Below are 26,396 nucleotides of genomic sequence, written 5' to 3'. Positions count from 1 at the left end.
TTTTATTTTTATTAATAATTTAAATTTAAAATTAATAATTTAAATTTAAATTTAAATTTTTTATTTTTATTAATTCTTTTAATAATTTTTATTGAGATTAGGTGATTACATACATTTCACATATTTCACAGTATTGTGGAATAGTGATACTTAGTTAAAGTCACAAACATTTTAACCTTCACAAGGCCAATTGTCATTATCATGGTCTATAGAGTTTGTGAATTCTATGAGCTTTGACAATACCACTATTTCTTCCACATCAGGTGATATTTACAGTTCTTTCCGTTTGCTTAGTATGAGCTGTTCCCTCTTTTTTTTTTAATTGTGAAAATGCCGTACAGAGGGGTTACAATTACATGAGCAAGGTAATGAGTACATTTCTTATCAAGCATTGTAGCCTCCTCCTTTGTTTCCCCTTCCCATCCCTTCCCATTCTCCCCCCACTCTTCCCCCCCCCCAGTTCCCTCTGTCCCTCTCATTCCCTCCCTCCTGTCACTTTCTTTGAGTTGCTTAGTTCATTTTCATAAATGTCCAGTGCAGCTGATGATGTTTTCCATTTCCCTCTGATTCTGTGTCCTCCTGCTAGGTTCCCGCAGATGTGCTCATGTATATACCATATATGTGGTCAAGAACCTGGAGTCATTTAGCAATGATAGGACAAAATGAGTGGAAGTCCTTTGTTTCTGTTTACTTTGTCGTATCTCCTTGCATTTTTGTCATGCCTGTAATTCTAACTACTCAGGAGACTGAGGATTGTGCTTCAAAGCCACCTGGGCAGGAAAGTCTGTAAGACTCTTAGTTCCAATTAGCAAAAAACCAGAAATGGAGCTGTGGCTGAAGTAGTAGAACACTACTAGCCTTAAGTGAAAAAGCTAAGGGACAGGCTGGGCTGTGGCTCAGTGGCTCAGTGGCAAAGCTCTTGCCTAGCAAGTCCAGGGTCCTGGGTTCGATCCCAAGTACTAAAAAAGAAAAGACAAAACAAATGAAAAATAAAAAGCTGAGGGACAGTGCTCAGGACCTGAGTTCAAGCCTCAGTACCTGAAGAATAACAACAACAAGGAAAACAAACCCCACGTGTTTACAGAAACTGAAAGAACCGGTGGTGAGGGGGCTCGAGGCTCCAAGGTGGTGCTGGAATGGGTTGGTGGGGAGAAGAGGAGGAGGGGATGGAGGGATAAGAGGGGGCCTGTGCCCAAGGCTGCTTGACAACCCTTTGAGGGCTCAGCTTTCTGGAGAGGGGAGAGCCTGTGGGGACCTAGGCAGAGGCCAGGGCCTGGCGATGGTGGAGGAGGCCGCCAGGGGCAGCGGGACCTCTGTGGTCATTCCTATTTAGGCCTCTGCTTGTTCACAGAGACTGTCACCTGAGACCCTGCAGCGTGTGGCTGTATCCCCAGGACCGGGCTTGGAACTGCCTGTCCAGGGCCAGAGTTCATGAAGCTGAGCCACCAAGCAGGTAGGATGGAACAGCCAGCCACATCCCCTCCTCTCCCTCCCTCTCACTGGGCTCCCGCTCCCCCCTCCCCCCAGACCTGCCGTCATCCTAATAACCCAGGAGGCCACACTGCCTGAATATAGAATGCCTGGGAAAGGGGCCTGCTGAACCTCTCCCATCCCACTGGGCAGAATGGAGCAAGAGGTCTGGTGTGTGGACACTGTGGTGCAGTACCGCGGGGCTGCAGTGTGTACAGCAAGGGAGGGCCTGGGAGGAGAGGGCGCTTGTCCTGGGCACTGGGCATGCTCTGTCCCCAACCCCAAAGAGGAGAGGGAAGTCTTGGTGGAGCTCTGTGCACGGGGAGCGGTCCACTGCCAGCATGGCTGGGCCTGGCCGGGAAGGGAAGGGTCTGCAGGGGTGGGCAGGTGGGATGTGGAGAGGGCAGTCCAGTGAGGCTGGGGGTGCTCCTGCCACTGGCTTCCTCCGATGGTTGGCACCGCTTGGGAGCCTTCCAGACCTTCCTCCACCTCTCTGCCGACATTCTATGCACAGATGGGGGTGGGAGGGGAGAGCAGGAATCTGCATTGTTACGGAGTGAGAGGTTGTTCAGAGAAGTGGCCAAATGGAGAACGCTGCTCAGCATCCTTTGTTCTTTACCCTAGTAGAGAAACAGGATTCTCACTCTGCCTGTTTTACAGCTGAGTGATGGGAGGAAAAAGAGATGTGCCGTGAGATTCTGAAATCCTGGACTGATCCATCCATCCATCCATCCATCCATCCATCCATCCATCCATCCATCCATCCATCTATCCATCCACCCATCCATCCACCCATCCATCCATCCACATTCCTTCACAGACATTCAGCTTCCAGAGGACAGGACGGGTTGGTTTATTGCTGTCACCCAGTACCCGACATCCACATTATCAGTGAGGGTCTCAGTCTCTGAGCCGGAGGACACACCCCAGCAAACCCCAAGGGGCAGGCAGAGGGCAAGTGGACGATTAGAGTTACATTGTAACGATTAGAGTTACATTGTCACCACCCAGAAGCGGAGACAGCCAGGGTGGCAGGCTAGGAATCAGTGGTTTGCCCCTTGGGGCTTTGGGATCCAAGGTGGAATTCATCTCCACTAGCTATGGCTGACCAGGCAATGACCCGCCTCGGGAAGGCCCCCCTCCCCCCCCAGGCCCTGTCCTGGTGGCCTGAGCCACCAGGGCCCCCCTGGTGCTTGGCTGCCTGCTGGCCGGGACTGGAGCCAGCAGGCGGGAGGGAAGGCCATCTGGCTTCAGGAAACACGTTCTCCTTCCAGCTGCATGCAGGTAATGAAGGGGTGAGGATAAAATTGGGGGGAGGGGAGACAGTGAAATAGCAGAGGAAAGTGAGGAGACCTCAGCTTTCTCTGTGCTGAGTCAGGGAGTAGGTCAAGATGGTCAAGCCCCCAAGGCACCACCTGGTGCCAGCAGAGTGGGAGGCTAGGAGATTTTTGAGACCCCCAAATCTGTGAAGCCTGAGGCCCATGGCAGCCTTTGCTGAAAAGCTTCCTGGAGGAGCCTGAATGTCCAGAGCAGGCCCTGCGACCCAGCGACCCGGCCGAGTCCTGCAGGGCTGAGGGGCAGCTGTGTCTCTCTCTACCTGTGGCCTGGCAGGTCCCTAAGGCTCAGCCGGTCACAGGACAGCACCGGGAAGCTGAGGAACAAAACTGTGTGTGTTTTCAGAGGACTGGAGGAGCTGGGTGCTCCAGCCTGTAATCCCAGCTACTCAAGAGACTGAGATCTGTCTGAGGATCAAGGTTTGAAGCCAGGACTGGGCAGGAAAGCCTGTTGGGACTTTTTATCTCCAAGGAACCAGCAAAAAGCCAGAAGTAGAGCTATGGCTCAAGTGGTAGAGCACTAGCCTTGAGTGAAAAACAAACAAACCAAAAAGTAAAAAAGCTAAGGGACAAGGCCCAGTGTCTGAGTTCAAGCCCCAGTACCCCCCCCCCAGACACACAGAAACACAGACACACAGACACACAGACACACAGACTGAGACCCTTGTAGAGTTTCGGAGGGGAGCTCACAGCCATGAGCTGGGCTGAGGATGGGCCAGGCTGCGAGGCCCATCTGTCTTACCACTTCTATGGTAAGAAGTGAAATGCTTGCCACTCGGGAGTTGCGGGAAGCAGGTGGGCTGTCTATTTCCAACTGTTTACTGTCAGGGGCACCATGACCTACTTGTCATAAGAGAGGTCAGGAGGTGCAGCCTGGCATCAGCGGAGTCCTCATGCAAGGAAATAGGTGTCTTAGAGATCCTTGGGGGCCATGTTGTTTGGGCTCTGACATTGCTCACCCACACATTCACAGAGGAAGCCTGTACCTCTTTGGATGGGCTGGGGTCCCCGGGGTGGTGGTGGGGGCTCTGGATGGCTCACAGGTAGACCCCCTTTGGAGATGATCTTCTCATGGAGGAGAGGAAAGGAGATGTTTTATTTTTTGGTGGGCTGCACCAATAAGAAAGGGTTGGGGTCTGACTTAAAGAGAGGAAGCCTGTCCCTCCCTGGCATGCCAGCCTGGGCAGAGGAACCCGATGGTCTCTGGAGGTCCGTGCACACTGTGGGGTGGGGGCTTTGAAGGGAAGCTGGTAGGAGTAGGGGTGGGGATGTGACACTAGTTGGTGACAGGGGGACAGAGGACAAAGCCAACGCTCAGAAGTGATTGCTGCTCTGGGTCTGCGACCAGCCCACCCCCATGGCTGCCCGAGCCTGTACTGGCTTGCTGGGGCAGGGGGGCGGTGTCCAGGGTGAAGAGTAGACAGCCAGAGGGACACAAAGGGACCAGACTACCTCACTTGTAGCCACACCATCTCCGTGGTCAAAAGCAGTGTGTGCCAACCCAATCCTTGGGTCCCGCCTGGCCGCTGATGTCACTGTTTTCCTGTCACTGTTTCCTTCCCCGGCTGTGTGTCTGGCTCCCGTGTGTCCGGCTGTGTGTCTATCTTGTGGCCTCTGGCCTGTATGCCTGCCCATCTCCCTTCCCCATTCATGTCCCTGTCCCCTTCCTGCCCTGCCCCTTCTGTGTTTACCTGTGTGTATGTGTGTCTCTCCTTTTCTCTGTCTTTCTTGGCCCAGTTTAGGTACAACCAATTTGACCAGGCTTCACCACCTGGACAGCAAGGAGGACCAGCAGGAAGGGGACGCCTGGGAGACTGCCCTCAGCAACGTGGATACTTCCAAGTTCAAGTACCAGGCCCCGCTCCCCCACAGTGCCCAAAACAGTCCCCTGGGGCAGGGCTACCCGGAGGAGATCCGGCCTCCGCCTCCAACCCCAGCCAGCCAGGACTCTCTGGGGATGGACCGAGAGTCTGGAGCCCTGAAGAAGGAGGGCTTCAAGGCTCAGCCTGGCGAGAACCCCAACCAGAAAGCCAGCGTTATTCCTGACAACATTCGCCACAAGTTTGGCAGCCAAGTGGTGGACCAGCTAGTGACGGAGGAACAGGTAACACCCAGGAAGCGCAGGGCAGGGGGAGGGTGCAGAAGAAACCCTGCCATCCCTGAAGTGGCTGGGCCCATGCTCCATGGCCCTGGCAGCCGGGGTGTATACCTGGAACCCTACTCACTCAGGCTGAGATCGGGAAGATCAAGGTTCAAGGCCAGCCCCAGTAGAAAAGTTTGCAAAACTCCATCTGCAAAATGATCAGCAAAAAGCAGGGCTCAAGATGTGGCTCAAGTGGTAGAGCACCAGCCTAGCAAGCATGAGGCTCTTAAGTTCAAACTCTAGTACTGTCCCCCCAAAACAAAACCCCTAAACCTGGTCATGTGTAACAATGCATTTCATCTTTCCAATAACCCTATGAACAAGGTAGTAGTACAATCCTTTTTTTTTTTTTTTTAATCCAGAGAAAGGAGCCCAAAGCTCAAAGAGGTGAAACCAGGTTAGCCAAATTCACCCAGCTATGTGGGATAAGGAGCCAGACCAAGTCAGATTCTGGAAACCTGTCCCTTAAAGGCATTGCTGTCAAAAGCTTTGTGTTTAAATTGGATGTTTTCACTTTAACAAGTCTCCTGAAGGGGATAGCATCCAGTGGATGGACTATATTTGGTGGGAATCAGTAGACCTAGGTTTGAATCCTGGTCCTGCTCCTGAATGCTAGGTGACCTTGAGTAAGTGACTTTCCTCTCTGGGCTTCAGTCTCTCCAGTTGGAAGGTGCAGAAGTCAGATTACATTAGGCTGATAAATACCTAGGAGTCTCAGCCTGCATCCAGGGCAGACATGACTAATCGATCCTGCATTCTTTCCCACCTGATATACCCTGCTCAGCAGCCATTCCCAATCAATGGAAGCATTTCTGATGAAAGGCTGCACATCTTTCCTGCTCTGGCACTCTGAGACATGGTTTCAACAGCACCATCTAAGCAACCACACAGTGTAGTAGGCCCAGAGAGGTGATCCAACCTGCTCTGGGTCACAGAGCAGGAAGCTCCCTGTATCCAGAGACTGTGGCTTCCCCTCTTCCTCTCCACCTGTCCTCCTGGGGTACAATGACCCTTCCCACCAGCCAACCTGGGAGGTCACAATCTTGAATGTTTAGTCCCACGTGGAGTGACTCGTCCCTGTTGGTGTTTCCTGCCGGCCACGACCTCTCCAAGTCCTCTTGGCTTTGGGACTCCAGACATCTGGTGTTCCTGCCCAGCTGTGATATAAATCTCAGGGGCCTCAGAGCCCATTAGTGTCAGAGCTGAAAATTACTTCACGTAACACTCAAGTTCTGTCCCCTGCCACCCCCCCCCCCAGTTCTGTCCTCCATCCACATTTGGCAAGTAGGAAAAACTCAGGCTCAGAGGAGTAGGGCAAAGCCTTGGCAAAGCCAGCAGCTGTCTTATGGCAGGATTTGAACTCAAAACCAGCCAAGGGGCTCACTCACCCTGAAATGCACTGGGCCAAGGATGAAGTTGGCCTAACTGAAGGAGCCCCTGAAGTGGCGAAGCTCCCTTGTCTGCCTGTTGGCAGGCCTCTGGCTGGCCTGAGGCCTTTCCTGCCTGGCAGGCCTACCCAGACTTAGCCTCATGGGTCTCATTCTGGCCCTTGGTATAAGGAAGGGGTTGGACTCCCTGACAGCTAAGGACTTCTTATAGCTCCATTGCTGAGGGCCAGCCAGGGCTCTGGGCTCCCCGGCTGTGTGGGCTGAGCATATCTGACTGCTCATGGCCCTGTTTCCTAGTTTATAAAATGGTAGGCCTGGTGTCACCCTCTGAAGAGTCCCCTGATGCTGCCCCCAGGGGGAGGCCATGGGGGAGGAGGAAGCGGAGGGGGAGGCAGGGCTTCAAGCCCTCCAGCATCCTCCCTCCCCCCACCCCTCGCCGTGGGGCTGAGGATGGGGTGGGAAGGTGAGAGCGAGTCCCTACCCTCTTCTCTTCTCTCTGCCTCCTCCTCAGGCTCAGAGGGCCATTGATGAAGTGATGGAGGCCCAGAAGGGCAGCTCGCAGTCCAGCAGGACGCAGAGTCCTCTGCAGATCTCCCCCACCGTGGCGGAATATTATGATCTGGGCTACAACATGCGGTCAAATTTGTTTCAAGGTCAGGACAAAGGGCAAGGGTGGGGCTGGCGAATGCCCACGGTCTCCAGGGCATTGGGCCGGGGAGGCCAGTGGGGGTATCTGGTCTGCGTGGGGCACAGTCCATAGACACACACGCATCCCAAGGGCATCTTCCACGCTGGGCCCTGCTGTGTGCACGTGCCCCGTGGGGCGTGGGCTCCTGGAGCGGAAGCCCCAGCCCCGCCCACCCACAGCAGAGGCCAGGCAATCCCAGCTTGGGCACTTTTGATCAATGTAGGATATGCTAATGTGTTGGGTTCAAAGGTCAGCACAACCATAGACAAGGCTCCACCGTCTCCCCGAACCTCCACCCCCGCCAGGGCCAGGGGCGATGATGACAGCATTGCGCCTTCCACACCGGCAGGGCTCTGTGGGGACGGGAAGGTGCTTGCCTGGGACACAGGGAGCGTAGCGGCTTGCAGTCTTCCTCTTTCTCCTCCTCCTCCTCCTCTTCTTCTTGTGTTGGTACTGGGGCTTGAACTCAGGGCCTGCGTTATTTTCCTCGAGTTGGGTATTCTACCACTTGAGCCACACCTCCACATCTGGCTTTTGGGTGGTTTATTAGAGATAAGAGTCTCATGGACTTTCCTGCTGGGGCTGGCTTCAAATCACCATCCTCCGATCGCAGCCTCCAGAGTAGCTAGGATTAGAGGCATGAGTGGCGGGCTGAAGCTCCGTTTTTTTGTGTGTGTATCTGAGGGTCCGTGCTTCTTCCCTGGATCCTGGTGGTGGGCACCGCCTGGGTAAAGGGGCGAGAGGGTGGAGCCTGCGCCACCCCAGGCAGGGGCCCTGTGTGGCTGAGAGCGTGCCAGGAGCTCCAGCTCGTGGGTGGATTTGTGTGGCGTGCTCAAGGCCCCTCAGCGGTCGGAGGAGGGGGGCAGAGCCACCGACAGCTTCTGGCTCCACAGTGCCACGCTGTCCCCTCCCGTGCTGGGGACATTGTGCCCTAGGGGCTTGTAGACTGCTCTGGAGTGAGGGTCCCCAGGTGGCATGTGGGGGCTCCCCTCCTCCATCCCTCCCCCCCACCCCCGCTGTACCCTCACTGCAGAGCTGGCTTGGTGCTCACTCCCCTCTCCTCACCCCAGGCCGTCTCCAGTGCTCCCTGGCTGTGGGCCCTGTAGCCTGGGGAACCAGACACCCTGTGGAAGCCTCTCTGGGTTTCTTCTTTGAGCTTGGGGCAGAGGCGGCGCTGGGGCTGGGGGGAGGGGAGAGGACACAGCTCCGATTGTCCTCGGTTCTGGGCCGGGGGAGCTGGCTTTGCCCTCTTCCACTGCTGGTGACCACGAGAGGTCTTCCTAGGACCTTATGCAGACACATGAGATTTACAGGAAACCCCATTTTATTCAGCCTGGGCGGTGGGGCTGTGCTACGGCTGTGCTCTGGCGCCTGATTGTTGACTTTCCCTGAACTGGGTGGCATCTAGCTGCTTTCTATGAGTTGGCCGTGGGGCAGTGTGCGTGCTCCAGAAACTGGCAAGCAGTGTGACTGCAGGCTGCGTCCGGCTGCCCACGGTGCCCGTCCCTGCCGCCCTGCCCAGCCCCACCGCACTGAGTTCTTCCAGGTTAAGGCACGAAAGACTGACTGTGGTGGGCGAGAAGAAATCAAAGAGGAAGTAGGAGGGGTCGCTGGCCTGGGATGTCTTTGCGCTTCATAGAAAGTCAAGCCCGGCCAGTGCCAGTGGCTCACGGCTGTAATCCTAGCTACTCCAGAGGCTGAGATCTGAGAACTGTGGTTCAAAGCCAGCCTGGGCAGAAAAGTCCATGAGACTCTTATCTCCAATGAACCACCAGAAAACCAGAAGTGGCACTGTGGCTCAAGTGGTAGAGTCCTTGCCTTGAGCTGAAGAGCTGAGGGACAGCGCCCAGGCTCAGAGTTCAATCCCCATGACCGACCAAAAAAAGAAAAAAAAAAAAGGCAGGGTTTTGAAGCAGAACAGAAGGGAGCTTGTGTGACTTAAGATTGCTGGGCCAACACAGAGATCAAGAGACAACCACAAACAACCAGGAGATGGCATCTAGATGCTGGCAGCCTGCTGTGTTAGTCAGCCTTCTGTTACTGTAACCAATGCCAGAGACACAATCAACTTAGAAAGAAGAAGGGTTTAGTTGGGCTCTCCATGTTGGAGACTTCAGACCTGTTTTCTTCTGCCCCACAATCTCTGTTGGGCCCCACCCCAGGGACTTAGAGCTTATCACCAGGCCCAGCTCTTAGAGCTGCTATGACCTCCCAAGAGTGGCAAGGGGAGGGGCAGGGGAGCCAGCAGCTGCTGCAGATCTACCCTCTCGTCCTTGGTCTGCGCGGCTGAGGCTGACACAGCCCGAGGTAGCAGGAGAAAGCATCCGGGGGGTTGTGCAAGGTAGAAAACAGCAGAATGCACTTCTGCGTGGATTTGGTGTGAGTGTGGAATGAAAGCTGATTTCATGGTCTTTGACCCGAACACCAGGGAATGATTCTGACTGTTTACCGAGACAGAGAGGGGCCATGGGATAAAGTCTCGCCTGGTTTTGCTTTTCACCCTGAAGCCTTGAGCCCACCTAGAGTGGATGTCTGTTTTGTGTGTGGTGTGGGGCTTTATCCTAACTGCCGGGGGTATGGACAACTTGTCACCTCCTGCCCTTAGTGAAGATGACGCCCATCTCTCCCTCCATCCCCACCCCCAACCCCTCCAGTTCCCCCGCGGGCACAGATCAGGTTCCAGGCTCCTCTAGCATTGCGCTTGTGTTTACCAAGGTATCACAAGCCATCTGTTCTGAGGCCCGGTGGTGGCACCCCAAGCCCTCCACCCCCCACGGCGCCTTGGATTTCTAGACCCTTTACTCTTTCCTGTCAGTTTTAGTCAGCTTGTCAATTTTTCTTTAAAACAAACAAACCACCTCCTTGGGATCTGTGCCTTTGTCTGCGGGCTGCTTGTGGGGCTTGAACTCAGGGTCTGGGTCCCGTTTTCCTGAGCTTTTCACTCAAGGCGAGCACTCTACCACTTTGAGCCCCAGCGCCACTTCCAGGTTTCTGATGCTTCCTTGGAGACTTTCCTTCCCCAGGCTGGCTTTGAACTTTGTTCCTCAGATCTCAGCCTCCTGAGTAGCTAGGAGTTACAGGAGTGAGCCATCGGTGCCCGGCTAAATCTGACCGTTCGAGAGCCTGGCAGAGCTGGGCTGTGGGCAGGTTTTGGATGCCTGCTTGCAAGTTCCTGTTAGGGGAGTTTGCATCTCAGCTGGCTGTGATACTCGATCGCCGTCCTGACCGAGGGCTTTCATCCAAGCGTCTACTTCAACGTTCTGTTACATAAGTGTTTGAGACTTAAGTGCCAAGCTCTAAACCTCACTTTTAAATACGAGCAGGGAGGAGTTCTGGCCTCGGCGTGGGGGGCAGGAAGTGCTTCTCTCTCGTTTCTTTCTCCCAGCTTTCTTCTGTTACATTAAAATAGGTTCTTACTTAAAAAAAATAATACTATACAATGCATTTCTAGCTCCTTTATCCTTGCTGTGCCCCAGAAAGTGGGCAACCTCGCCCTTAGGAAACAGAGCATGGAATGATTTCAGTCCTTGGAAACCGGAGCCCTGCCAGCATCCAGTTCAAACAAGCAACCTCACCTGCTTGGGAGTAATCACTTGGGAGGGTAGATTCTGTGTGTGTGAAATAGAATTTGGGTGTGAGTTACATTATTCTTTATTAATATCCTTTGCTTTGTTACTATGAGATACCTAAATATGTGTGCGTGTACACGTGTACCAATCCTGGGGCTTGAGCTCAGGGCCTGGGTGCCATCCCTGAGCTTTTGTGCTGCAGGGTTGGTGTTCTACCACTTGAGCCACACCTCTACTTCTGGCTTTTTAGTGGTTAATTAGATAAGAGTCTCAGGGACTTTCCTGCCCTGGCTGCTTTGAACCGCGATCCTCAGATCTCAGCCTCCTGAGTAGCTGTCAATAGAGCCATGAACCTCTGGCGCCCAGCTAGAGATGGCAGTTTTTATCTTTCCCGAGAATAGCAGATTTGTCTATTTCTTCTTAGAGTTCTCTTGATTTTTTTCTTTGATCTATTTTGAGATTATTTCAATGTGGCAAGCTCAGAAGTACTGCATGACCTTACAATCTTTTTTAAAAAATTATTTTCTTTAGTGTCTTTGCCTTTCAGTCTATTTTGTCTGCTATAAATATAGCCAGACCAGATTGCTTTGGGTTAGTATTTGGTTGATGTATCTTTTTCTATTCCTTCCATGTTTAGCCTCTTTTTGTGTCCTTTGTAAAATGCAAGCTTTAAATAATATTTATCTAGAAAGTATTTTCCACAGTCAGGAAATCTGTTGTTTAAGCAATGGACACAACCCACTTATATTTGTGCTAATTACTGATATATTTAGGTCTACTGCCATGACCTGATTTTATGTTTTATATTTGTATTTGTCATGCTGTTCTTCCCCGCCCCTCTCCATTTACATGGATTTTTCTTTTCTTTTTTTTAATTTCTCCTTTTTTTGTTTTGGAAAAAATCATTTTCTATACTTCCTGTTCTTTGAATAGGCCTTTGACAAAGGTTAACAAATCCTAAATTTTATCAAGGCATGAGAACATCTGGAGCATCCTAAAGACAGCAAAAGTCTTCGCCTTTCCTCTGCCCTTCCTCATGTTATAGAATTCTATTTTACAGAATATATTCCATTTTACAGAATGTTCTAGATAAAGCAAAGTAGTTTATGCTGTGGAGCTTGGAGACTTGGGGTTTGGGTTTGAATCTTGACCTTTTACTTACCAGCTGTGTGACTTTACAATAAGTGAGTTAATCTCTCTGTGCTCCAATGCCTTCAACAAGAACGAGAGGGTCATACTGCTACCTGCTTCTTAGGATGTTTGAGAAGTGTCACATTCATGTGACGCTCTGGTTGGCAAGCTGAAGGAGTGACTCAGATGGAAGAAAAGGGAAAAGGCGAGAGCCAGCTAGTACGGTGGTGTCTGTCTCGGTCTCTATTTCTGGCTCACTCTTTCTGCTTCCTGGCTGCCATAAGGTGAGCTGCTCTGCCTTCGCCTCCTCCAGATATGATGGAGTGAAACCTCTGAAGCCTTGGACCCGAACACATCTTTCCTCTCTGAATCTGTCCCTCTCAACTGACTGGCGTGCCCGGCATATACAAGGCCTGGGTTCAATCCAGCAGCAGAGGGACTGGGGGGGCTGGGGGGAAGCAGGCGAGAGGGGCAGGAGAGGAGTAACATTATCTTTATTATTTTACCCCATAAATTAGATGTTGATGCTATGTGTTTAGATTCCATCTTCCATTCCTTCTCCTGTCTCAGCTCCTCTGAGATCATTTCTTTTTCTTCTTGGAGGATGCTGTTTAGAAGTCATTTCAGTGAGGCTGTGACATCAGACAACTTTAGGTCCTGTTTATCAGAATAGTCTTTGGGTTTTGTTCTTGGAAGACAGTCACATTATGAACAATTCTAGATCCATGAGTACTTTCCATTAAAACTTCAATACGAATTCATTTTTCTCCCATTATTGATGGGTAAGCAAATCATTGTTCTCTGTAAGTAAACTCCATTTTCCTCTACAGTTACTGCTAGGATTTCTGTTGTCTCTGGTGTTCTTGATTTTCTGGGATGCATCTAGACAAGGAATTGCAGGATGTGTGGAGTATGGCTGAATAGTAGAGTACTTGTCCAGCACATACAAAGTGCTGGATTCAGTCCTTCACTCTACCCACAACCCTCTCAAAAAAAAGGGGAGGGGGAATTTAACTTTCAGTGCTAGGAATTGAACCCAGGGCTTTAGTGCATTCTAGATAAGCACTTTGCCACCATGTCATAGCTCTGGCCTCTGCATATGACCTGATGTTTCTGCTGACTTTTGATCATGGTAGCTTACTTCCTTGTGTGTGCTTTCATTTTGTGTACTGGGATACATTTTCTGAAAATACTGGTATCTGTTACCTCAGGACAGATATCCCAATACTTTAATGTCCCCAGCTTTACAAGAAAACTTTACCCTTTTGTACTGATAAAGAAATGGAAGCTCAGAGAGATTAAGGGCTTGTCAAGGGCTGTACTAGCTGTAAACAGTGGAGCTGTGCTCTGAACCCAGACCGGCCGTACTCTGAAACTGATGCCCAGTATACGGCACAGAGTGGCTTCCCTGTATTGACTTGTGTGTGGGGGCTTCTTCATGGTATCCTCAGGGGCCCCCCTGGAGACAAAGAGCCTCATGAAGGCTTCCTACACACTGGAGGCCGTCAAGAAATCAGTGAGAGACATGGAACACTGGCACGGCAGGAAGACAGACGAACTGGGTAGGTGGGAGCTGGGGTGAATGCGAGGTGGGCCCTCTCCTTCACAGGTGGGTGGGTGGGCTGGCGCTAAGGTCCAGGGAAAGAGCTCCGGGGGTGGACTTGAAGAGACTAGGTCACTGCCAGGACCAGGCCATCCCAGATGACCCTTGCTGGTGGCTTCTCTGCTTTTCTGCAGGACGGTGGCACCAGAAAAATACTTTGAACATTACCTTGCAGAAAGCACTGGATGAGAAATTTGAAGAAAGGCGCAGATCCAAGAATTCAAAGTTCTAGATATGAGGAAGTGCCCTCTGCCCAGAGAAATTGATGATAATAAAGAAGGGCACAAATCGGAGCCCTGTTTCTCTCCTCAGTGTCTCTCTTCATAAGAGGGGCACTGGCTGTGTGGTGTGGAGGGCGTCCGTGGAGGAAGATGGGAATCCTGAGAGATCGACTTCCCCTTCCATCTCCCTGCCCCACACCTTTCTCCATGATACCCTGGAAGGATGCAAGAGCTGTGTGCCAATCTGTCTCCAGCCCAGATCCGGGGGTCTCCTTTTGCCTCTGGGTGGATGGGTCCTACACTGGAATGCCGTAGAATCATGCTCTGCCTGCTCCCTGTAGCACACCCCAATTATTTCTATGTGACGACTCCATAGGCCCATGGACTTCAGCTAAGTTGGTCACAACCTTCCTTGTGCTCTAGGGGTGGGTTAGGGATCCATCTCAAAGTGATAGGCTCAGGAGTGGACCAATGAGATGTGAGGAATGTGTGGTGCGTCCGTGCAGGCCATCCCTGCCTACACTCAGGCCGCCCAGAAGAACTGCAGGCTCACGGTCAGAATCCATGTATCCATGGAGCAGCCTTGGGGGGCCTTGGGTGCGAGGCCCAGCCCTTCCCTCTAGGAAGGGAATCATGGTGGGTTAGTAGGGATTGAAGAAATCACACAGGGTGTTGTCTCAGCCAGAGAGGGGCAAGTGTGGGACGGAGGGGTAATCAGGACCACATCTGCACACATCAGGCCGGGACCATGTGATGACAGCCGCAGCCAGAGCCAGCAGGATGTACCGGGACCATGTCTCCTTCACCAGGCAGGCACCAGGCTGCTCCACTGCTCACCGTGCACTCGGCACGGAAGGCGGAAGATGATGACTGACGTCCACCTCCACGCTGCGTTTAGCTCAGCACTTTCCTGAGTTGGCCTTGGAAGAAGGGCTGGCCGGGCGCCTGCTGCAGAGAATGTGGATGGCAGAGAGTGCAACCTGATAACCAGGCTGGTAACGAGGCGGACCCGAAGCAAGCCAGCGGCTTCCCTCCCCATGGGAGGGAACAAGGATTACACGCGCTACGGCTCTGCGACACTTTATAAAGATTCCCTCTCAGGACACTATGAGGAGCACTGTTTAAGAATCATTGTCCAGAGCGTCCATTTGTCATCTTGGCAGAGTAAAACAAGTGTATACATGTATAAGTTTAACTTAAAGAAGGCTCTAACACCTGTTCCTCTTTCCAATAGCACCTCCTGCTTTCCGTGTACCCCAGACCCCTAGATGGTATAAATTCACACAGCTATTTGCAGCTCTAGGAGGTTACAGGAGCCCAATTCTCAAGAGGCATTTATTTGGTGAGTGAAAAGTTATTCACTCTTGTAATTCACGCAAGGCTTGGCTTACCTATCATGATTCAGCAGTGTTTTCATAATTTCTGTCACACCCAAGAACCGCTGCGGATGGTACCAATAAAAGCAGGTAATAGCTGGGTGTGGTAGCACACACCTGTAATCCTAGTATTAGGAAGGCTGAGATAAAGAGGATCATTAGTTCAAGGCCAGCTTGCACTACAGAGTTACAGCTCGGCTTACAACAAAAGCAAAAGCAACAAGTTAGGTATAAGAGGGCACACCTGTAATCCTAGCTGCTTGGGAAGGTGGAGGTAGGAGAATCACAGTCTGCGACTATTAAAAGAAAACAAAACTACCACCACCACCAAACCTAAAAGCAAAACAGCAGGCGGCAGGCATGCTCAAATGGTAACAAGTGCAAGGCTCTGAGGTCAAGGATAAAGGGAGGTAGGGAGAGGAAGGAAGGGAGAGGAAGGAAGGGAGAGGAAGGAAAGGAAAGGAAAGGAAAGGAAGGAAGGAAGGAAGGAAGGAAGGAAGGAAGGAAGGGAGGAAGGAAGGAAGGGAGGAAGGAAGGAAGGAAGGAAGGAAGGAGGGAAAGAGGGAAGGCGGGCAGGCAGGCAGGCCAGCCGGCCTACCTCCATGGCTAGAATCCAACTTTAGCTTGCCCCCTATTGGCAGGGCCTCCAAATACCATCCAGAGTTCAACAATCCTAAAGTCCACAATGCACACACGCGTGGAGTCAGGACCTAGAGACCACTGGGTATCTTTCTAGCTATGCCTTTCCTGCTCCCCCACCCCACCTCCAACCAGTTCCAGTTTTCCTGGGACACAAGAGGGGCCAGGTGGCACCTCCACGGCAATGGGGGAGGAAGGCTCAGGCTTTTTCTCATCTAACCCCCCTCCATGGGCCAGTTCTCCCAAGCCCTTAGCTGTCTTGAGTTTGTGGCTCCATGGGGAGACGGGAATGAGTGCAGGGACTGAAGGGTCCCCGGGGGACGGGCAGCTGGGGGCTGGAATTTAGGAGCTGGGAAGCACGGCTCCAGGCCACAGGCACCTGGATTCAAAGCAAGGTCCAGGTCAGGTTCTGAAGGGTAGAACATTCTAGCTATCCTGGTGACAGCACGCATTTACAGGTCAGCAGTGAAGGATTTCATTGTTGCTCACTTTCTCCCCAACTAGTTCTGCTATGCAGCTTTGGTTCCCTGAGCTCCAGTGCCTATTAGAGTAATGAGAGCAAGGTTTTAGAGAAAAGGAAATAAATTGGCTGGCAAATTAAGGTATGCAGGATTCAATGCCCTAAAGAGATGGATGAGTGTGTGTGTGTTAAGAAGAGTCCCAAATGTTTGGAAATTTCTGGAAGACTTACTCTATTTTATAGATGGAAAGGTTGCCTGATTGCAGAACTGAAAATCAAGCCAATTGAGATCTTGACAGGACCTCAGTACCACGGATGCCCTTTATCATCCGGTCAGTGCCCCAAGCAGAGGGGGGGGACATGGCTATAGTTTTTTCCGGAATTCAGCTGGTGACACTTCTGGAATGTACAGAGACCAAAGGAGAAAGTTCACATGGAGATTTTCATGTTTACTGCTACTCCCTAAATCCTCCTGAATGAGGAAATGCAAGAGATCTTTTCCAGCCTGGTGGAGGAGGAGGCAAAGCTGCAAACATGTTTGGTGAGATCTGGGTAAGAGCCAGGGAAAGTCCAAGAGGAGGGGAAGGCCAGGTGGTCAGCATGAAGGGCCAGGCTTGCAGGCCAGGTTAGACTACTGTGAACTGGAAGTCATAGGAGCCCTGGGCTCCAGACTAACAGGGGCTGGAGGCCAAAGGCTGTCCGGTCTTTGTAGACACAGCCCTTGCATTTTTTTTTTTTTTTTTTTGTCGGTCGTGGGGCTTGAACTCTGGGCCTGGGCGCTGTCCCTGAGCTCTTCAGCTCAAGGCGAGCACTCTACCACTTGAGCTACAGTGCCACTTCCCCTTGCATTTTTTGATTTAACAAATGAAGAAACTGAGGCCTGAGTATAAAGGTGCATCACCTGCCTGGAGGCAGGGGAGGGTGCAATTTGAGGCTGGCTCTGGATGTTTCGGTTTCCTGCATGGTGGCCTGGCTGGCTGAGCTGGGGTCAGAGGTAGGCCTCAGGCTTCAGGACGCTTTCTCTGTAGATGGCTCAGCTGCTGAGCAGGCCTGGCATAGGACCCCAGCTTCCCCCTGGTCTGTGAACTGGGGAGAGTTGAGGGGTGACCTCACTGGGTGATTCTGAGTTGTGTGTCAGATACAGGGAAGGCCGCGGGCCTGGCACAGAGCAGGTGCAAGGTAAATGCATTCTCACTTAGACTATTTCCCATGAAGCCTTGCTCCCTCCCAGAAAATCATTTAAAAGGAAGCAAAGGGGACAGGAAGAGACCGGCTCAGCAGACACAGAGAAGCTAAGCAGAGACAGGACATCTGTGGGGTCAGAAATTGAACCTGGGATGGACTTGGGCTTTGCCTGTGGGAGGAGAGACACATCATGTGTTGCCTGCCAGGGTCCTTGGCCTTGGCCAGATGGCTGAGCAGGGAGGAATGAAGCAAGCAAGCAAGCAAGCAAGCTCCCTCAGGAATGGCCCATGGGGGCGGAGCTATAACAGCTGGAGATGAGCAGCCCTGCAGGCAGACCCGGGGACAAGGATTCCCATGAGAGAGTTTTTCCCTGGGATAAATGGCTAGGTTATGTCATTATACAATTTAAATATGCGAATTGGCTTTTGTTTCCACCCTAGAATCACACTACTTGTCCTGTAAACCAAGGTGAGCTCCTGTGAAGTGAGTAGAGGTAGGTTCACAGAAATGGGCTGATGAAAGTTACGTGTGTGTGTGTGTGTGTGTGTGTGTGTGTGTGTGTGTCCTGGGGCTTGAACTCAGGGCCTGAGAGATGGTCCCAGGCTTTTATGCTCAAGGGTGGCACTCTGCCACTTGAGCCACAAGTCCACCTCCAACTTTTTGGTGGTTAATTGGACATATGAGTCTCATGGATTTTCCTGCCATAGCTGGCTTTGAATTGTGATCCTCAGATCTCAGCTTCTTGTATAGCTAAGATTACAGGCATGAGCCACCAGTGCCTGGTCCATTCTTCTTACTGTTTTACTGTTAGGGTTTTGGAATTCTGAATCATTTGTGAACACGTGGTCTCGCATCTCCAGTTTGCACTGGGCTCTCATGCACAGATGCACGTAGCGTCTTGTTTTGTCACTGTAAGTTCCCACAAAGTATGTCCTCCACTGTGTAACCCCAGAGCAGTAACCTGCAGGGTGGAGGTAATGTCTGATGCCAACCTCTAGGTGGCAGCAGTCTCCACAGGATTACTGAATCCATGCATTGTTTTCTTTAAAAGACTCGTTTTCCAAAAAACAGTACACATATAAGAAAAAGTTGATATTGTTCTCTCTCTCTCCCCCTCTGTGTGCTGGTCCTGGTGCTTGAACTCAGGACCTGGATGCTGTCCCTGAGTTTTTTCACTCAAGGCTGGTGGTTTACCACTTGTGCCTTAGTTCCACTTCTGACTTTTTGGTGGTTCACTGGAGATGAGTCTCACAGACTTTCCTTCCCAATCTGGGTTTAAACTGCAATCCTCAGATCTCAGCCTCCTGCGCAGCTAGGATGACAGGCATGAGCCACTAGCTCCTGACTCCTTAAAAGCCTTTTATGTCTGTTGAAATCTGTAGGACCCTTCTCCCTTACCAGGAGAGATGAATCTAGCTTGCAAGGCTTATGTAAAATAGCACAATAAAAGGGATCCTAATTTTAAAAATGTAACGATGGTCTTCGTTCTCCTCCCCTGCCCCCATGAGATATTCCACAAGCTGATTTGCTTCCCACCAAGATGACCGCAGCCTGCACCTCTCCATGGTGTCTGCGCACGCCACCCTACACTCAGTGAAGATGGCCCCACCCTTCAGTAGCTCAAAGAACAAATCCTCAGACTGCCTCTCCCCATCTCTCTCTCTCTCACACACACACACACACTCACGTTTACACACACAAATCAAATCCAGCATTTTGTTTTGTATTACAAGTGTTTTACAGAATGTTCCTCTGCAAGGGTACTCTGCAATTAACATTGGACACGCAGTCTCACATGGAGCCCTTCTCTATCTTCCCCGAAGGCCTCTGCGTTGCAGTTCACTAACTCCCTGCTATGGGTTTCACCGTCCACCGCTGAATTCATGAATTTGTTCACGACTTCTTCAGCCACAAACTGTGCTGCACTGAGTGGTAATTGGTGAACGAGAGCCATAAGAATTCCTGCTTTCTTGTCCCTAGCAGGCCTGCGTCATAAACATGCAACACAGACACACCTGGTTCTGGGTTTGCAGAGAAGGGAAAGACAGCTGTGTATGGGTTCCAGGACAAGCTCAACACATAACACAAATAATCCATTCAGATGGTGTAATGGTGGTGAAGGCCTTTGCAAACTTGCTCCCTGCAGTGATTGATCATCCATGACAGCGCAGAGGCGGGGCCTCCCGGGCCGGACCACGCCCCTTCACAGAAGGGCACCTACATTACACCCACAAGGGAGATTGGCCCCATCTGTGAAAGACCCATGCCAATCATTTCAAACATGGCACCAGAGAAACGTAGCACCTAATAGAAAAAACAGCTTTATGGACTCTGTCCAGCAACCAAAACACCAAAAAAAGAAAATAAAAATTCCAATGCTCAAGATACGATACATACACAAACCTATGCAAATAATAAAAATCAGATAATGCAAACCAGCCCCATGCAATGCCATCGTGCTCTGCATATCAGAAAAGCAGAGGCCCCAAGAGACCCAGAAGCAGCACCCCTCCCCCTCCTCCACAGCCAGTGGGGCCAGCTGAGCATCTTCCAGCACTTCACTGTCCTTCCTGCTTTCTGGAAGTTTCCCCAGCTTCTCCACCATTGCTAAAGCGTGTTCTAGACCTCTCTCTCTTCTTGTCCCGTCAGCCTGGTCCCAACCGTGGCTAACATGTGGCATCACCCACACCAGTGATACATCCCCAGAGGCCCCCCATGCTCTCCGTGAGGACCCCCAGGGCCCCAGCTGAGGGCCAGGCAGCCTCCAGCGTGTTCCCTGTACACGCTGCCGTGCTGTTTTCTTGGCGTGACAGATGGGCTGAGGACTTCCCGGCCTGATGCCATGGAATGGCCCAGTTCCTGTCTTTCAAGATCTAATCCTTGGGGGGCCCACATGGCACCCCTCTCTCCTGTGCCCGGCTACAAGCCAGCCATGTCATCTGGGGGTGCCAGGCAGCTGAGGGGAGCCCCTTAAGCATGCCATATAGGTCTCACTCAGAATGGGCTGGGCTTGGACCCCAGCCTTGCTCCACTGATATATCAGCGAAAAAGACAGGGTGCAGCTGAGCAAGGAAAGCTGAGGCCTTAAAACTGAGAGGGAGGTAGAGGAAACACACGGAAGCTCCAACGCAGAACCTAAAGTGAAGTTAACTTCAAAGAAAAATATGTGTGTGTACACACATGTGCACGTGAGAGACAGAGAAACAGAGACAAGACAGGGAAGGGCAGGAGCAGAGATCCTGGAGTTGAGGAGACAGGGGGCTGGGGGGGGGAGAGGGGGGCAGGGCGCCCCCTGAGCTCAGTGTGGAGGCCTCCCCTTCTGTAGAGAGGCCCAGGCCTCAGCACACCTCAGGAGGCCTGCTGACACCCCACGGGGGCAGTGCAAGGTAATCCTGCTGCTTCAGTGACTTGAAGAACTGGATGGCTGGCATCTGGGCTGTGGGCTGGCACAGTGGCTTCTTGGCCGGGCAAGCCCGCTCTAGGTCCCCGACCTCAGGACCGGGTCCTGGGGAGGAGGGCTTGCTATGAGGGGAGAGAGGACCGGGTCCCAGGCCAGGAAGGAAACAGTAGTCTCCCACCTGCTGTAGGACAAGGAGACCCTCAGAATGTGGAGACATTGGGGCCCCATCCTCCCGAGTCTCCCCTGGGTTCGGGGTGAGGCTGCTGAGCTTGGGAGGGCCAGGACCACCCACAGGAGACTTGGGGGCGTGGCTCGTGGCTGGAGGAAGCTCCACGTAGCCCTCAAACGCTGGCTTCTCTGAGGCTGCTCCAGCGGGCCCGCTGGTCTGTTGAGGACAGAGGCCGGGGTCGTGGTCTGAGACAGGGACAAGTGGGGCCGAAGAGACCGACGTGGTCCCTGTGGGCAGGGCGAAGGCCATGTCTGCAGTGGTGACATAGTCAGAGGCCACCGCGGGAGATGCAGGGGTAGCAGGCAGAGCTGCCGGGCTGCCCTTTGGGTCCTGTCCACTGGCCCCTGGCTCGGAGGTCATGGGGTGAGGGCCAGGGCCTCTCCCAGACTCCAGGGAGGGGCTCTCCTCGCATCTCTGCAGGCCGCACTGATGCTCCTCACTTGCAGGCTGGCTGTGCTCTGTCACCTGGGCCAGGGGGACCAAGTGCACCTGTCCCCCAGGGGGCAAACACAGGTACTCCAGGGAGCTTGGCAGTGGGGGCCTCGGGCTCCCACCCACCTGTGAGGGTGGGAAGCCCACGATATCAGGCAGGGAGCGGGTGTGGGGGGCCCCCAGGTAGGGGCCGTTGAAGTCGAAGCTGGAGATCTGTTTCTCAGGGTGGCCTGTAGGGGCCGGGGAGGCAGGTGGAGGGCTGGGGGGCTGCTCCGCGGGCAGGCTAGGGTCAGCTGGGGTGGTGTCTGGCTCAGATGGTGAATCGTAGTTAACATGGAGGTCCTCTGTGGTGAGAGGCGACACCTCACTGACCCTCAATCCCCTGTGGGAAGATCAGAGACAGAGGTGTGGAGGCCACGGGGGCAGGTGACTGCACATGCAGGAGAGGCTAGGTGATCCGGAAGTCCTGGCATCTGATCTCACAGTCAGTGCCCAGGAGAGACCAGGCCTCAAGAGGTTTTGTATCTTGGTAAGCATCACATATGCAATGCTTAGCTCAAGGTCACCTACAGAACCTTCAAGGTCATCCACAGAACCTTCAGGCCAGGTCTATGATATGCCTGTGCTCCAGTCCTGCCTTTGGTTATTCTACCCACCAGGCCAACAATTCTCCCCAACAGACAATGCCGTTTTACAAAAGGGGCAGGGGCCCTCCGGGCAGGAGTACTCCGTCAGCCATGCAACCTCTGCAGTGTGGCACCTCCCTGGGTCACAGGGCAAGGGAGAGGCAGGGGGACTCTGGTGAAGTCCCTGTCCCTGGTCTGTGCTTCCCTAACCTGGGAGTCAGGAAGTTCTCCCCGAGTCTACCTGGGAGCCACTGTGGGTCTGTTCCCCTATGAGCCACAGGCCACACCATCCCCACCCATGGTGGAATAGGGGGTTATGCTGGCCTCCCGCTCCCCGGGGGTCAGGCGCAGTCAGAGCCACACACACACTCACCCCTCCAGCTCAGGACACAGTCCCCATGGTCCCCAGGAAGGGGGGCTTCTGCCGGCGCCGGCCCATGTGCTGTCTGGGAGTCGCAGCCCTGCGCTTCCACCCTGCAAGAGGAAGGACGTGGGTGCCTGTGGGTGGTGGGGACCCCGGGGATCAGTGGAGGAATGGGGGAACTCAGGGAGCCATATCCGCATGTCCTGACTAGCCACGGCCTTCAGACACCAAGGCCCTGAGGCCCAGGGAGGGCTGCGATGACCCCGGGGCTCCTGAGCAGCCACGGGCAGGGGAGCTGCGGATCCCAAGCCTCCCAGTGGGGTTTCCTCCGGACGTGGACTGTGGCCCCTCACAGGCCAGTGCTGCCTGACCACGGGCTCCTGTGCCCACCACTGATGTCCACCATGGCCGCCCTCCTCCCCAGGATCCACCTTCCCACCAGCCCAGCCTCCAAGCGCTCGAGGCTGGGGCCGTGCCAGGACAGGCCCGGAGGTGGCAGGACACCTACAGGGAGCCAGGAGCAGAGCCCCAGCCAGGTCTCACCTGGAACAGGAGGCTCTTGCTGGGGTTGGGCAGCCTCTCCTTCCACTTCCTGTTTAGCCTGGAAGACACCAGGGAGGTGGCCATCACCAGAGACCTCAAGGCCAGCTATGTGCAGAGGGGAAACGGAGGTCCCACACGCGGGTGGCGGAGCAGGAAGCAGCAGCAGGTCTGGCAGCCAGGCCTGGTGGTCCCCGGGGTCCTGGCTGGCCTCACCTGAGCTGCAGCGAGCACTGACCTGTATCCATAGATGCCGCAGAAGCGCAGGGCCACGAGCAAGGTGGGGGAGACTCCGGCCAGGATGAGCGGCAGCACCCATAAGGGCAGCACTTGGGCAGCAGAGGGACAAGGAGTGTCAGGTGGGAGGGAAAGGCCTGGGCCTGGAGCTGCTCAGGGCTCGCTGTCCCTCAGGACCTCTGCTTGGGCCCAGGGCTTGGAGGGTGCTGGGCAGGGCGGCCAGACACAGCTAAGAAAGAGGCCTGGGTCGGAGACCCGGAGTCACAGAGCAGGACGCTGGGGGGTGGGGCAGGCCTGGATACTAGCACTGGTGGTGTAGGAGTCACAGGTTTGGCCTGACCATCTTGGGGACTTCCCAGAGCCCTGGGCCTCCGGGTACAGGAGGGAGGGTGAGGTGGAGCGGCCCATGGCCGTGTGTCTATGCCCAGCCCTCCCTGTCTGGGTCCGTGGCGCTGCCCAGGAGTACAGTCATGAGGCAGACATACCCGTCTCTGTGGTCCAGGACTGCTCCTCACTCCACTCGCTCCAGATCCCGTTGTAGACACCATAGTTGGGCCTGACCCTCACCCTGGCCACGTACATGGAGGCGGGCTCCAGAGCGGGCAGTGCCATGCTGTGGGCGTTCTGCAGGATCTCTTTCTTGCTGGCCTGGGGAGAGCAGGTGCACCGAGGCTGAGGCCACGCCCCTGGCCAGGTGCAGCAGGCTGGCTGCAATCCCTCTCCCTGCCATCCACCATCAGCTGTATCCAGAGCTCCTAGGGCCTCGTGGTCACCACGGGGGACCCCATCAGACCATGCAGTCCAATGGGACCAGACCCTCCTGTACCTCCCCCAGTGCCAATGATGACACCTGGACCCGGAATCCCTTGGGCTCACCTCCTCCTACCACTCCCTGGAGGCCCCTCTACCATCCAGGTATTCTGGGGGTGGCCCTGTACCCCAAATCCAGCCTATTCAGGAAGGCAGGACAGGTAGCTTGCACCCTGGTCTCAGAAATTGGATCCACAAACCTAAGCCTCCTTATTCTGCCTGACACCCCCTCCTGCCTCAGTTTCTCCATTTTTGGCCTAGGCTAGGGGCTTGCTCTCTGGAGCCAATGGCTATGCACAGGTCCTAGACCTGCCTGGTGGAGGGGACAGAGACAGAGGTGGGGGGGGTGTGGGCAGCCTGGGCCTCAGGACCAGTCTATTCCCAGTTGCCATCCTTTGGCTCCAGATACCATTCCCATGTATCATGTCCCCAGGACTTTGGGACTTGAAAACCTCCATCCCTTTATCTCAGCTGGCCCCACACTGATGGGCTCTGAACCTTGTAATTCGGGGTCCATTCTGGTCACGTGACCATGTCATGTCAGCTCTAGGCGCCTCAGTCCCCTCACCAGGAAATGGGGCTGTGACCATCTCATTTCTCAGGGGTGCAGTCACTCAAGTCCCAGTGGTCACCTCTGACAGCTGGTTCAAGGCCCAGGCAGAGGAGGCTCCTTGGGGTGGGGGCTCCCTCCCTCTCCTTCCCTCCATTTCCTGTTGTTGTTGTTATTTTTCCAGGTCCTCACCTCCCAGTCGGCTGTGGATTTCCTGTACTGGACCTCGAACGTGTGGTCGATGTGCGCGTAGTACATTTTCTTGGTTTTCCAGCGCAGGCTGTAGCTCTCTCCATCTTTACTCACAGTGAGGGTGGGGCACGGCATCTGGACTGCAGGGAGGGAAACTTTCAGGGTCACCAGGTCATCACCCCTGCAGTGGTCACAGGGGCCCCAGCTCCCCACCACTGAGGCCTCTTTGGGCCTCACCAAGCCGCCACATCAGCAGTGTCATCATGGCCACTCAGCTCCTGGGAGATGACAAGACAGGCTTCGTCGTGCCTGCTGGCTGGTGTTTGAAAGCAGTAGAGGCTGTCAACTGCATGACAGCCACCATCAAACTTGCTCGGCATCCATTCTCACTGCCCTCCATGCCAGGTCCTACAGCGCCCTCGTGTTATACGCTGGGAACCTGGGTCTCAGCATAGTTATGAAACCTGTCCCAGGTGGGCAGATGCACAGTGGAAGAGCAGACTTCTTGCCCTTCCCTGCTGCCCTAGCGTCTTTAGATGGGACTGTTCTGTGCTTCTCGACCTCAGCTCCTCTGCTGGAAGGTATGAGATGTCTGGAGCCAGGACCCAACCTGCTTACAGGTTCTCACCATCTGGAAAGCCCCCACACCAGCTGTACTTGGCCTTGAGCCATGTCTAGGTGGCTCCCTGCCCAGCCACACTGTGAAGCCTCTTTGAGACAGTCCCTCCCACTTGGCCTCAAGGTAGAAAACACAAAGAACAGAGAAAGCAGAAACAGTATCAGAGTTTCTGCATACTAATCTTGATTTACCTCCTACTAGCTTGGCATCTTTAAGTTAGTCACTCAACCTATTATCTATCCATTAGGAAAAACAAAGATGGCTCATAACCAAATAAGGGGGTAAGATGGCAAACTAAAAGCATCTTTCATTTTTACTCTGTGAAGAAAACAATCTGGTGTCATTGAGGAGACCAGATTTTAAAGTGAGAAAGAAAAGAAGAGAGCCAGAATCAATGGAAGATGTGGCCAGAGCCAGAACACTGTAGAACAACTTTTTCAGCAGGAAGAAAACAGCATAGAACAGAGCTACCAGCAGCCATGTCCCTGCACTGGGGGAGGGACAACTAAAGCTGCAATCTGGTACTCCTGAAGGAAACAGTCCTCACTCCCAGAGCTAAGGAGCATGGTCTCCTGCACCTCACAGATTATATTCTCTCCCTCTCTCTCATACATTTAGAGAAGCAAGAACAATCAAAAACATACTTTGCATTGTGTAAGTCTGTTTGTGCTGTTTTGGTTTGATTGCTTTAGTTGTATATTTTTGTTGCTGTTTGGGTTTTTTCTTTACAAAATCTGTATGGCTGATACAGATTATTTTAGTCCTTTTCTTTTCTTTTCTTTTTTGGTTGGTGGTAGGGCCTGAACTCTTGGCCTGGATGTTGTCCCTGAGCTCTTCAGCTCAAGGCTAGTACTCTGCCACTTGATCCACAGTGCCACTTCTGGCTTTCTTCTGCTTATGTGGTGCTAAGGAATCGAACCCAGGGCCTCACGCACACTAGGCAAGCGCTCTACCACGGAGCCACCTTCTCAGCCTCTAGTTCTTAACTTTTATCATAGACTATTTACCTCATCTCATCCACCATTTCCTTTTGCTTCTCCTACCCCTTCTTTTTCTTTGAACTCATCATGTCTGTATCAAGCCTACCTACTGAAATTCAACTTCCTTCCTTCCTTCCTTCCTTCCTTCCTCCCTTCCTCCCTTCCTTTCCCATCCCTTCCTTCTTTCCTTCCCTTCCTTTTCTTCCTTCC

The 26,396-nt window shown here is 53.2% G+C and overlaps 2 protein-coding genes across 4 annotated transcripts in view; one reads left to right on the top strand and one right to left on the bottom strand.

The window, feature by feature from the left end:
* The first annotated feature begins 1,354 nt into the window (after nt 1–1,354).
* On the top strand, nt 1,355–13,646 carry Cimip4 (ciliary microtubule inner protein 4). Its single transcript, XM_069999876.1, has 5 exons — nt 1,355–1,453; nt 4,547–4,908; nt 6,847–6,988; nt 13,175–13,285; nt 13,461–13,646. The coding sequence occupies exons 1-5, from the start codon at nt 1,432–1,434 to the stop codon at nt 13,556–13,558; spliced, it is 735 nt and encodes a 244-aa protein (XP_069855977.1). The 5' UTR covers nt 1,355–1,431; the 3' UTR covers nt 13,559–13,646.
* Nucleotides 13,647–19,512: 5,866 nt separating this feature from the next.
* The window catches only part of Csf2rb (colony stimulating factor 2 receptor subunit beta), a 38,799-nt gene continuing 31,915 nt past the window's right edge, over nt 19,513–26,396 (bottom strand). For all 3 annotated transcript variants that reach the window (XM_069999440.1, XM_069999441.1, XM_069999439.1), the window contains exons 9-14: nt 24,588–24,727; nt 23,521–23,683; nt 23,037–23,127; nt 22,802–22,859; nt 22,268–22,368; nt 19,513–21,650 (exon numbers count right to left, since the gene is read on the bottom strand). In XM_069999440.1, the coding sequence (XP_069855541.1) occupies nt 20,546–21,650; nt 22,268–22,368; nt 22,802–22,859; nt 23,037–23,127; nt 23,521–23,683; nt 24,588–24,727 (1,658 nt within the window). In that variant the 3' untranslated portion in view covers nt 19,513–20,545. The remainder of the gene's footprint in view (nt 21,651–22,267; nt 22,369–22,801; nt 22,860–23,036; nt 23,128–23,520; nt 23,684–24,587; nt 24,728–26,396) is intronic.

This window comes from Dipodomys merriami, unplaced genomic scaffold (assembly GCF_024711535.1).
Source record: "Dipodomys merriami isolate MVZ:Mamm:240054 unplaced genomic scaffold, mDipMer1.0.p SCAF_55, whole genome shotgun sequence".
Taxonomy (NCBI): Eukaryota; Metazoa; Chordata; class Mammalia; order Rodentia; family Heteromyidae; genus Dipodomys; species Dipodomys merriami.
The sequence above is the reverse complement of the archived record's forward strand: the minus strand, read 5'-3'. Positions and strand labels throughout refer to the sequence as shown.